This window comes from Python bivittatus, unplaced genomic scaffold (assembly GCF_059951505.1).
Source record: "Python bivittatus isolate LINGU-HERP-01145 unplaced genomic scaffold, Pbiv_v1 ctg000700_np1212, whole genome shotgun sequence".
Taxonomy (NCBI): domain Eukaryota; kingdom Metazoa; phylum Chordata; class Lepidosauria; order Squamata; family Pythonidae; genus Python; species Python bivittatus.
The window spans coordinates 104,905,163-104,917,137 of NW_028277098.1; the positions used below are offsets into that span (position 1 = coordinate 104,905,163).

The 11,975-nt window shown below is 61.5% G+C and overlaps 1 protein-coding gene across 1 annotated transcript; it reads right to left on the minus strand.

The window, feature by feature from the left end:
- Positions 1 to 652: 652 nt before the first annotated feature.
- TGM5 (transglutaminase 5) lies at positions 653 to 9,345 on the minus strand. The gene is made up of 12 exons (XM_025175244.2): positions 9,075 to 9,345; positions 7,049 to 7,285; positions 6,586 to 6,704; positions 6,280 to 6,408; positions 5,977 to 6,154; positions 4,959 to 5,097; positions 3,928 to 4,031; positions 3,223 to 3,462; positions 2,091 to 2,450; positions 1,847 to 2,007; positions 1,563 to 1,696; positions 653 to 827 (listed from the first exon to the last, which is right to left on the minus strand). Exons 1-12 carry the CDS (start codon positions 9,343 to 9,345, stop codon positions 653 to 655), a joined length of 2,247 nt encoding a protein of 748 aa, XP_025031012.2.
- Between the last annotated feature and the right edge of the window lie 2,630 nt (positions 9,346 to 11,975).

The following is an 11,975-nucleotide window of genomic DNA, read 5'->3' on the forward strand; positions in this document are numbered from 1 at the left end:
CCCCAGGCCGCACAACAGCTGCATTGCCGTGTGTGTCCTTACTGTTGGCCTGGTCTCAGCCCGGGGTTCTCGGAGGCTCTGGGCCACCACTGCCAGTTGGTCAAGGCTTTGCCTGTCTGTCCCCCGGTGGCCGGGGGAGCTGGGGAGTGCGATCCAGGTGTGGACTCAGCCGTCCGCTGCGCCACATGCCCGCCTGCTCCAAAGGCAGCAGCCCTGGGCACGGGAGGGCCTTGGCTCCTGGACCCTTGAGCCCTGCGGCGGGGTCAGCAGACATCTCCTACCCCGGGGGAGAGGTGCCTTCGGGCTACATTTATCGGGGCCCACCTCACTTATAATTTTATTCCTGCTGCTGCTGCTGCTAGATGTCTCGTAACCTGCCCGGGGCCTTTTGAGTTGGGCAGGGCGTGAAACCTGAGGCAAATGCAGTCCCTGCCCGAGGCGTGGCCTTGCTTTGCTAAGCCCACCTTCAGTCTCCCCCCGCCCTCCCCCATTTCACACGGACTCTGAGGGGGGGTCCTGCGGAAGCTGCTGCTGCTGCTGCCACTACACCAAGGAACGACCCTGCCTGGTGCAACAGTCAGTTTATTAAGGGCGTTGAGGGAGAGAGGTGGCGAGACGGGTCGCAGCTGCTCCTCCTCGTCCTCCGGTGCCGCTATGGCTGCCGCCTGGTCCTCAGCCCCCCTCCGGCCACCTGCAGCTGCTTGTGTCCTTTCAGGGGGGGGAAGAGGCTGCTCCTGAGGCTGACGTGCAGCTGCCTGGGCCCGCTTTTGTAGGGAGTCAGCTGGAGTGTGATGCTGGCCTGCTGCCGGGCAGCCAGGAAGCCCAACCTGGGGGAGGCAAAGGCGGGTTGGCGCAGGGCCTCCGTACCTCCTGCAGAGGACGCCTCCTCCCCCCTGCAAGCCCCCCGAAGCCCCAGCCCAGGCGTTTGCTCCCACCGGAAGACTGGAAGGGTGGATCTCCAATGCCAGAGCGTCCCTCTGGGGCACTCCCCCACACCCCGTGTGGATCTCCCCAGGGATGGGCAGGGACGGGAGGAGGAAGGAGCCTCGGGCAAAGGGCCCGCTTTCTGTCCGACGTATCCTCAGAGGACCGCTCTGGGTGACTTTGGGTGGGCTTGGCAGGGAGCCACGTGGTCTGTTCTCTCCCTGCCGGCCCCCAGGGAGAGGCTTCATGCGGGGGCTCTCCGTTTCCTTCCAGCTGCACCCCACCTTCCCAGGCAAAGCTTCACCTGCACCTGAGGGTGGGGGCTCATTCCCCTCGGCGGCTGGGGAGGCGGCCAGGCAAGTCCAGAGCCCTCAGCCAGCCGGAGGCATGGCTGGTCCCCAGGGTCAGAAGCTGTGGGCACATATGCACACCCCCACCAGTATTGTGCAGAGCAGAGCAGACAGGCTGCAGGAAGGGAAGAACAGGCCTGCCAGAAAGTGTCCCTTGGGTAGCAGGGCCGGCTGTTCTAGGAGCCCTGGTGGCTCTTGCCCAGAGGGGGTAGGCCCCCTACCCGTGCAGAGCTGCTGCAGCCTCAGCAGCCCTGCCCGGTTCAGCCCAACCCAGCCCACTCCACTCACTCTATCTGAGCTTGGCCTCTCACCAGGCCGCCCCCTTCCACAGTCAGGAGGCCGTCACTGACGGGTTCGGCCAGAGGGTTGGCAAACTCCACTCGAAGCCGGAAGGCCTGGTTCACCACCACAGGGGTCAACACCTGCACCGCGGGGGGGTCAGAAAGTCAGGAGCAGTGTGGCTGTGCCCGCACCCAGCCTCACTTCCACGCCGCCACGTGCTGTAATTGGAGCGGGGGTTGGGTGGGGCGGGGTGGGGCGGGGAACCAGGCCGTAGTAGGGAAGTCGCCTACATGAATGCCGAGCGGGGGGCTGGCCACTGTGATGGTCTTCTCGGCCAGGGCCTTCTCCCAGGAGGTGTTCTCCTCCCCCATGGCGACTACCCGGATCTGCTTGTCCTCCTGGAGGTGCCTGCCGTACTGTCCGTAGGAGATCAGCCAAGGGATGCGTTTTTCTGCAAATGAAGCCATCCAGCGGATGCAGCAGCGGGCAGCTCAGACCGCAGACCGCCCTCCCCGCTTCCTCGCTGTGCCTTACCTTCCTTGGGGCTGAAGGACAGGTACATGGTGTCCTGCCAGAAAGGAGGCAAGGGGTGCCCGTTGTGCAGCACTGGCTGGGCGCTCAGGCTCAGCTTAAGGGCCTTGGAGGCAAACTCCAGGTTGCGGGCCAGGAGGGTGAGGTAGATGTCCTGGCCGACCTCCGGACTCTCCGCCAGCTGCAGGTGGAGAGAGGTTTGGGCCCCTGCCGGGGGATCCTGGGCACGGTCGTCATGGAGAGCAGGCACCCTTGGCAGGGGGTCGGGTGTGGCTGGAAGGGCGTCTGGGCCGGGCCTTATGGGGCTGAAGGGCTGGCTGTGAGCGAGGGCCTTCAAGAACACTTGGCGCTCGCCCAGGGAGCCTGTGTGGGGAAAAGAGGTGCAGTGAGTTGGGGCAAGGGCTGGGGCTGGCAGTCTCTGGCTCAGCTGGAGGGCACTGGAGCCCCCAAGGGAGAGGAGGAGACGCCTCCAAAGACCGACCAAGGGCCTTCCAAGACGGCTGCCTCCGTGCCCACGGTCACCCTGAAGCCCGGTCGTGACGGACAGGGTCCGTCTCCTGCTGTATTCCGGCATGGCTCCAGTCAGACTCCAGTGCCAGGAATTAATCGCGTGGTTTGCTACACGAGTGCTGGCAAGTTACAACGGCCTGCTCAGCAGCAGCTTGTTCCAGTTCTGCCCTGCTGCTTCAGTGTATGGGGGGGGGGGGGCACGGCACTGGTGGGGTCCGTTACTGGCTTTGCTGTCATTGTAAAGTAAGGAAAGCCATGTTATACTTTAGAGGAACCGTAATTAGGCAGGGGGATTCCCAGCCATCAGCCAGGAGAAACTCTGACTAGGCTGGCCCTTCCAATGGCTCCGGGAAGCCCTGTTGAGTCACCTGGTTACGCTTCAGGGTGGCTGGTAGCTATATATTCGTTTTATTTATAGGCTGCCCAACTCCATCGTGATCCTGGGCAGCCTATAAATTAACCCTGAAACGATTTAAAAGAAGTCACGCAAACTACGCAAAAACCAAAGGTCTGAGAAAAATAGACAGTACCCAAGTGCCGCCCGCTCTGGCCCAGGGCCTGGGGCGAGAACCAGGTGTTAAGGCCTCAGGAGGGGTTGGGCACATCTGGAGGGGGCAGCCGGTACCTTCCTGGTGCTTATAAGTGTGGGTGATGTCTTCTCGCGCATCACTTCCGATGCTTTTGGTGCTGATGTGGTTCCCCACAGCGCTTGGATTCCACTGGAGTTTTTCTCTTTTCGTCCCAGAGAGCAGCCAAACCACTCGGTCAGCGTTCACCATTGAGAATACAAAGGGAGTATCGTAGCGCAGGTGGATATCGCCCTCCCGGATCGCTCTGACGGGCGCTGGGCCACAGCGGTACAGCCCTGCCGAAGAGGAGAGGGAGGAGGGGGCAATGGCGTGAGGGACAGGGGAAGAGATCAGATATAGGGAGGAGCCCCCAGCTGCGTAACAGGCAAGAGAGAGGCCGAGAAAGGATCTGCCCTAATGTCTCAGGCGGGGGAGATTTGTATCTCCAGACTTGCAAGATTCTGTTAATGTAGCCTTACAGTAAAGTAGAATTAGCTCATCTGTTTGTGCTTCCTGTCTGGCTCACCCAGGAGGGTTGGTATCAATCTTGCAAGCCTGAAAATACAAATCGCCTGCTGTCACTTTTAACCGCCTGATGTATTAGGGCGGGCCCTTCCGTTCTCTGCCCGTTATTGCGGCTGTGGGCTCCTTCCCTAGGCAGCACCTCTTCCCCCATCCCTCGAGGTCGTTGCAGAAGGAGCAGGGCGCTCGCCAGTCTGCCCAGGCCAGGCCCAAAGAACAGAGTGACGCATCTTGGTTACCGTTGCTGGACTCCTGGGGTGTGGCATCTAAGACCTGCCAGCCGTCGTACCCAGGGGGGAGATCTCTACGCGCCATCCAGCACTCATTCCAGACATGGAAGTTCCTGCCACGGAAACAGATGGAGGGAATCGTGATTTGTCACAAAAGCGTTTTCAACAGGTGAAGAACATTCATGGGCCTCTTGCAACGCCAGAGAAGTACGGGATGGAAGGTGCGTGGCCAGCCCAGGTGGAGACTATCTAGCAAGCCAGCCAAAACCAGCTGTTGGGAACCGGGAAAGGCTGGGCCTTAGGTGAGGAGAAAGCCACGGCCAGCCAGGATGGGGCTCTGTGGGCTCGGCCTCAGGCACACGGAGAAGCAGCTTCTTCTGAGCCCTTACGCGGAATGGCTCTTTATTTATTTTATTTATTATTATATTTATATGCCACCCATCTCCCCTAGAGGGTGACTCTGGGTGGCTTACAATTAAAATCCAGGACAATAAAAACAATAAAAATATCAATATCCTCAATTAAATTGGGAACTCCCAGCTCTTTGTGGGGGGCTACCAGGAGGGAGCTCAGGTGCTAGGCCAGGCCATGGCCCCTGTAGTCCACGCTTGCTCTCCCATCATGGCCAGCTGGCAGTTTCCAGGAAGCCCGTGAGTTCTAGCAATCTTGTGGATCTGGGCACGGCACACAGGAGTCCTTCGGATACTGCAGGGGAGGTAAAGCCATCTGCACGGATTCTCATAGCTGCCCTTCCCCCTTTCTAACCATTTATCTACTCTCTTTCTTTAAGGCTGCCAGTTTCCACTCTGCAAGGACGTCTCTTCTGAGCCTGCCGCCACTCTGCTCTCTGGAAGACTGTGCTGGCTCCCAGCAGGGTTGGAAGAGAGGAGGGAGGACTCCTCCTCCCCGCGGTCCTCTCCGGTGCCTCTGCCGCAGCTTCCTGGGTGGGTTTTAAGCCCCACACAAGATAGCCCCTCCACACAGAGGAGTTTCTCCGGGCCCTCCAACAGCCACATGGAGAAGGAGCGGCTTCGTCTCACCAGATGCTGTCCTTGCTCTCCCGGGGCAGCAGCTGCCCGGTGTTGTCGTAGAAGATGTCGATCACCAGGTTCCCATCCTTCTCGTGTCCTGAGTCAAAGTTTGTCACCACACGGGTTGGGATCCCAAGGCCGCGCATCACTGGGCGGGGGAGAGAGAATAACTAAATGCACTGTCCAGCCTCTGTTCTCCCAGCCCAGAGTGCGTGCTGGTGGTGCTATCTCCCCAGCAATTCCTCCCCCCCGCCCCGCCGAATTAACCTGGAACGCTTTCCAACCCTCGCCAGGGGCTGCAGGGGTTGGGTTGGGGTCAGTGGTTCCTAAGTGAATGGGTTCACAAAATCTGAATCCGGAGTCTTCTGGGTTCACACAGTCTTAAGGAAATCCAATGGGCTTGGGACACACAACACACTGAGCGAAAAGAAGCAAGGTTCAGACTAGCCACGATTAGCGTGTGGCGTGACTGACTGCTAGGACTTAGGTTGACCTGATTAGGCCTTCTAGATCAGGCTGAGATGGGACTGCCGTTGCCTTAATTTAACAGGAGCACCATCACGTGAGCCCTCTGACTGCTTCTGTTCGGGGCAAAGCACGTGCTACAGTTATGGGGTAGCGTATGGGGCGAGCCCGCCTGGCCTGCGCGTCTCTGGGCCTCGGCCTATCTTGCGCGAGGGAGCTGTCTCGGCCCAAGAAAAGACAGTAGGCCTTTGGAAAGCTGACCCAGATTTACTGCTGCCTTTCGGAGGAACTTCTGCAGATTAACTGTTCTCGCTCGCAGCCCTCAAGAGTCCTAAAGGGCTTCCGGCTGGCCTGACCGGCCCGTGTCGCAGCATTGGAGGAGTTTCAGCGGGAAGTGGCAAAGGGGAGGAGGAGATCCTCCTCCTGCGATGTGTCCAAAGGCCTGAAGAAATGGGTTAGGGGATCGGTGGGCCCCAGCAAGCCACCACTGACGGCCTGGGTGGGCAGGTGAGGTGTGCGGGCAGGTGGGTTCCCCAGCAGGTGCCGCTGCGCCCAGCTCTACCTGTGCACATCACAGCTGCGAAGACCCAGCACTGGCCGTACTTGACCGGCTGTCCTCCGGAGCGTTCCCACTGCCTCAGAATGGCGATGCTGCTATTCCACTCGCTGGGGCGAGTCCCCCCGGAATAATCCTCGCTCCAGTTCCCCAGGAGAACCCCAGCGTCGTCGTTGCTGTTGACCTGGGGGGGGGAGGGAAGGAGGGAGGGAGGAGCCTGCACCCCCCAAGGAGAGGGAACCCTTCCCAGTTGGCTCCCCGGCGGTCCCAAACCATCAGGGGCCGCGGTGCCCCCAGCCTGGCTCTTACCATGGCGCTCAGCACCCGGCTGACGTAGACCGGGCTGCTGCGCAGGGCACAGTCCTGCACCGGATGGTGCTGGCACTGCAAGTTGCTGTCCAGCAGCTTCAGGCAGATGCCAACCGTCTCCTCCTCGAACTGCGGGAGAGCAAAGTAGCTCAGCTGGGCATCCGTCAGTTCGGCCACCCACCGCTGGCCGACTCTTCCCGAGACCGGAATCTATGGCCGAGACCAGCGAGGCGGGCCTTCCCCGTACCCCATTGGGAGGGAGGGAGGGAAGGCACGACGCCACGGCCTGGGGGGACCGCGCGCTACCTGGCCGTAGTTCCAGGGGACCGGGTGGATCCAGTTCTTGTTTCCGTGGAAGATGATGCCGTGCTCATTCAGCAGATACTCCTGCCTCTCGGCCTCACTCTCCAAGTAGACGTCGTCGTCTGCGCAGCACAGGAAGAAGAGCAGATGCCCTCCTCATGTTTTCCCTGCTCTTCCCCCAATAATTTTAGGTTCTCCGTAAGGACCAAATAAGCTTCTCCCTCTTTTTGGCGGGACCCTGCCCAGCCCCAGCCTTTTAGAGTCTCTGGAGCCAAACTCAGCTCCAGGTGGCCTGACCGGAAGAGAGTTCTGGGTGCTCTTATGCCTTGGGATCTCCTGGTGGCCTCCCATCCAAGGACCCGCCAGGCCCAAGCCTGCTTAGTTCAGTCCAGGCATTTGAGGCAAGCTATGGCCTTGAAAGGGAGGGAGGGCCCCATGGCGGGGTGGGGGGCAGCACTTCTGGTACCTGGACACCACGCATTGAAGAGGAGGAGGAACTCGCCCAGCTGGTAGGAGGACGACAAGCCCTGGCCTGAGTCGAAGTGGACGTTCAGCTGGTACCGCCCGATGGGAGCCACTGCGGGAGCGGAGACTCTGACATCCGTGGACCGTGGGCCACTGGAGGTTCCGCTGGCTCTCCAAGTCTCACAGGTGTGTGGCTGGCTCAGGCCCACCGGGAAGATGGCCTGCTCTGGCCCTGGCCCTGGGGAGGCGCAAAGGGGCATCAGGGAGCCCAGCATCTCTCTGCTCCAGCTCTCCAGAGGCGGGCAGGAAACGGCCCTCTCTCGGCTGGATTCATGCAGCGCCCGGAACCCTCTTGCGGCCCGTGTGGGTTTGGCCCACCCTCTTGCCTAAGCGCCACCCCGATGGCTTAGGGGTCCGTGGGAGGGGTGAGCCCAGGAACTCGCACTGTGGCTAAGCAAAGGGGGGCTCGGAGGTCCCCGAAGGGAGCTCTTTTTAGGCCGGGGACCTTTTCCCTCCATAGCGGCCAGCCGGCCAGACCTGCCCAGCTGGATGGGCGGCGTCCCCTTGCCTGGCTGTGCTCCCGCAGATCAAGCCTCTACCTATCCCCAAGGAGCAGTCAGCGGGCCCCCCAGCTGGCCTCTGCCTCCTTTCCTCCTGGCCCTCGAACTGAGGCTTTTCCCCTCTTCCAGGGTGGCAGCACTGCCACTACTGGCCTGCCAGGGCTGGCGCTGGATGCCAGAGACAGCTCTGGTTTCAGACCTCCGTTGGCACGGGACCTGTGATCCTGCAGTCCTAAGGTGACAGGGCCCCCTCAGCCTCAGGTAAGCGGCGGGCTGACGTTATAGGCCCAGGCAAAAGGAAGACCCAACTCAGCTGGGTGCGTGGCAACAGCCGCAGAAGTGTACCAAGGCCCGGTGGGAGATCCCGGCTGTTCCCCAGACCTGATCGCTGCGGGGATCAGCGTGCAGAGCTCCCCTCCTGCCCGAACCCGCGGGCTGATGTAATTCTCCCACCCGCGTTTTGGCAGGTTTGCCGAATGGCTCCTTGCAGTCAGCGTCCATGTAACTTAAGGCAACACCAAACTGGAACTCCGTAAAGGCTGGGGGTGGGGGTGGGGTGGGGTGGGAGACAGAGGAGACAATTCGCTCTACGATTCTAGTTCTGGGAAATGCCCGTGAGTTACGGGTGACCGGAAGGTTGCCGATCTAGTGCCCTGAAAGCCGGGCTGTCATTGGCTCGCAGGTCCGCCAAGCCTGAGTCCCGTTTAGGCCTTTGTGATCTTCGGGACCACCTTCCCCCAAGGGATCAGGCAGGCTGGATTCCTCTGGGGGGCCCTCTGTCCTGCCAGGTGTGCAGGGCTGGTCCAGGCCAACCTGCCAGCTCGCTGATCCAGCCAGCCACTCCCCAGAGTCTCAGCTCCAGCGACGCTGTGGGTCCTGCCCTCACCCCCCCCCCCGTGCAAAGCAGAGTCCTGCCTGCCCTCGGGCCGTTCTTGCGGCCAACGCAGGCAGCATCCTTGCTCCCCCACTGCCTGCACAGTCACACGTTGTTAAAATGCTTTACGGCTGCTTTTGTGCAACACGCTCAGCTTGGTTGTTGCTTCCCTGCGAGCCTCTTGTGCAAAGCTCCGCCATTCGGCGTATAGAGCAGGTGCCGGGAAATTCAGAGAGAAAACTTTAGCAGGCCGTAAATGCCACCCCTCCCTGCTCCTAGAAGAGACCCCGCCCAGAGGCTTAATGTGGGGGAGGCCCTGCCCACCTGCTGCCAGTCTGAGCTCAACAGCCCGCAAACAGCCCCCACTGCCTCTGGACCCTCCTGGGTCTGGGGCCGAGAGCCCCTGAGCACCAGTCCACGGAAGCAGCCTTGGCGCTCCTTGGCCTGCCAGAGGGGCCTTTGCAGTGTAGATATAAAAAAGCGGGGGGGGAACTGGTTCACCAGTAGGAATGCCCCGCAGTGAGGAGAAACTGCTTGGGTCGGAATGCCAGCGCTGGGGCCTGGCTCGGGGTCCTGATCCCCCCCCCACTTACCTGTCTCTGCACTCAGGTACATGGAATCGAAGCCAGGCTGGTAGTTCCTGGAGTGGAAGTGGAGGGTGAGCGCAAAGGGCTGCCCCCTCCTCACGGCCAGCTGCCCACTGCTCGTCTCAGCTGTGTGGTGCGCACGGTTGTTCTCTGGGCCATGCCAGTCCACGAAGGCCAGCTGCAGTCCTGCGGCGGCACAGGTGGGGAGTCTCCCTCTGAGGTGCCCCGGGGCAGAGCTCAGCTCCTCTCCCACCGCCCCGCTGCCCCTCTCTGGCATCCTGCTGGCCGCCCTACCTCCAGCCATGCTGCTCCCGCTCCCAGGCTCTTCTTGCGAATGCCTGCAGGCTGCATCTGGCGGGAGCCAAAGAGGCTCCAGGTGTGGCAGCTGCTGGGCATGGCGGCCTGGCCGACTCACCTTCCTGCTCCGTCACCAACTTGCTGGCACAGCAGCACCCACCCAAAAGCCGCCCAGGCGTGGGCGCAGTTCACACTTGCTGAAAAGGCACATCAGCACTCTTAGCATAAGGGAGAGGACGTCGAGGGACGGGGTGGGGGGCATTGTGGAGTCACAGTCGTGCGTGCTCTTCTGTCCTCCCTGTGGGTGGAACAGATCCTGCGCAGCAGACCAAGTAGGAGCCGCAGGCCGTGGCTCCCAGTGGCCCTTGGGCCGTGGGGCGGGAGTGCTGCAGCCCGGAGCTGCATTCACGCAGTTCCTTGACTTCGGGAGCTCGGCATCACTTTGTGCCCATTTTCACGCTGCAGGGGCCTCTGGCCGGCTCCCCCTTCCCCACCAAGGCAGCCTGAGCCTGCCTCCCCCTTCCACAGCCTGCCTTGGGAAGACTGGCTGGCTTCCCAGGAGCCCAACCTGCCCCCCACTGCCCCTCTGGGGGCAGCCTTAGCCCGTTTCCTCTCCTGCCCACTTGCCCCCCTCCCCCGCCTTCCCTCCTCTCCCCCAGCCCACAAAAGTTCTCCGCCTGCAAGTTCTCGTTTTCTTGGAAAATCTGCTGCTGCCTACGGCACTCCGGCCCCCTGATTTGACCACGATTATCCTGCCGTCTTGAGTGAGGAACAGATGAAAACAAGTAATCTGCATTATGAACAAGATGAAAGGGGCCCATCAGCATCTTAAAAAACGTTTAAAAGCCCCAAGTTCTGGTGGAAAAGGGCTCCCCTGCCCACCCTGTAATGTGGTGCCCCCTCTCCAAACTGCGAACGGTCGCCTCTGCCCACCCTGCTGGAAGCCCCCTTTCCTGGCCCCTCTCCCTCCCCAGGGGCAATTGGAGTTGCTCCCCGCGCCAGCCCTGCCCACCAAAAGCCCTTCGGACCAGCTTGGGAGTCCTCCTGAAGACTTGCTAGGGGCCCCTCCGTCCTGCGCTCTCCCCCAGAGGGGATGCTGCCCTGCCCTCTCATCACACGGCCCCGCCAGAGAGGGGACTGTGCTCTCTTCTGGCCAGACCCTTCTGGGGGGAGACCCTTCCCACTCAGCACAGCTACGTCCCTGAGGGCAGCTGGAGGTCTCTCTCACCAGGTTGTCTGCTGACCCCTACCGGGTTTCCCCCAAACAGCCCCTCATCCCTTTTCTCCTGGTTGTTACAAAACACCAGAGCGTTGTGCTTTAGAAGGAGCTTCCGCCCAACCAGGTGAGAAGCGTTTCTGCCTGGAAGGAGAGCCTTTGAGCGGCAGACCCGGCAGCCCTGGATCTTTCAAGTACTCCGATTTCTACAAAAGTAGCAACCCCCCCCAAAGCAGCTTACTCTCGTGGGTGTGGGTGTGGCCAGAGAGAGAGAGAGAGAGAGAATTTCTGCACCGGCAGCCAGCCATCCTGGTGGTAACCTAGCCTACCTGCTCGGTGACTGGTCATCAACGCAGCAGCTGCTCTCGGAGAATCCTCTGGCTGCGTTCCCACTGTCCCTCGCTGAACTCCGTCTCTTAGGCAGGGAGTCCAGACCCTGTTCTCCAGCACTGGCCCTGCGAGAACCCAAGCCCATGGAAGTGGCCCTGCTGGGTCAGCTCCAGGCAAGACCCCTCCTTGTCTCGCATTTTGCTTCTCCCGCTGGCCCACCCAGTGCCTCTTGCGGGTGCTTCAACAGCTGGAACTCGGAGGCGGCTGCCCCCAGCCCGGAGGTGATGGAGCCCCCAGGAGAAGCAGTCCTTGACAGACAGACCCCTCCCCCGGGAGTCTGTCCAGGTCCTTTAAAGACATCCCGGCGAGCTCCCTGCCCGCCCCCCCCCCATTCATGATGCGCTGGGTGGAGAAGCCCTTGGAGGGGGGGAGCGTCTCCCTGCCTTCCTTCTCCAGGCCGCGCGTGAACTTATGCACCTGACTCAGGCCCCCCTTCCAGTCCAAGCTAAGGGGCCCCAGATGTAGCCTTGCTTGGGGGGAGGCGTGGAAGCCCCCAGCCTCTTCTGCACTTGGCATGGTGGCGCTGGCAGATTCAGGCCAGCCCCCTTCCAGCAGAGAGTTGACTCTTTTTGCAGCCGCCACCCACAGGGACCCCCTGAATGAGTTCTCCACCAGGATCCAAGAAGAGGTGTCAGTCCCTGACCTCTCAGACCCCAGCAGTGCAGACGCGAGGTTTGGGGGGTGAGGGTTTGCCCCAGCGGGCCTCGCTGTGCACCTACTTCAGCTGGGCAGCTTTTGCCACTGGGCTGACCCACCCGTCACCTTCTGGCAGAGATTCTGGTCTTCTGCACCCCACACCCGGCCCAGCCTATAGGGTCGGATCGTCCTCCACGGGTGGCCGCTGGCCCCAAGCCAGGCTCCTTTCCCAGGAAGGTAACAAACCTCCCTCCCACCACCCCCTCGACCCTCTGCCTTCTCTCGGCTGAGACGCCCAGCAGCCAAAGTGGCTCTGGCTGGGTTGGACGTGAGTCTGCCCGGCTGGGCCGGCCCTGGGGGAGGGCCCT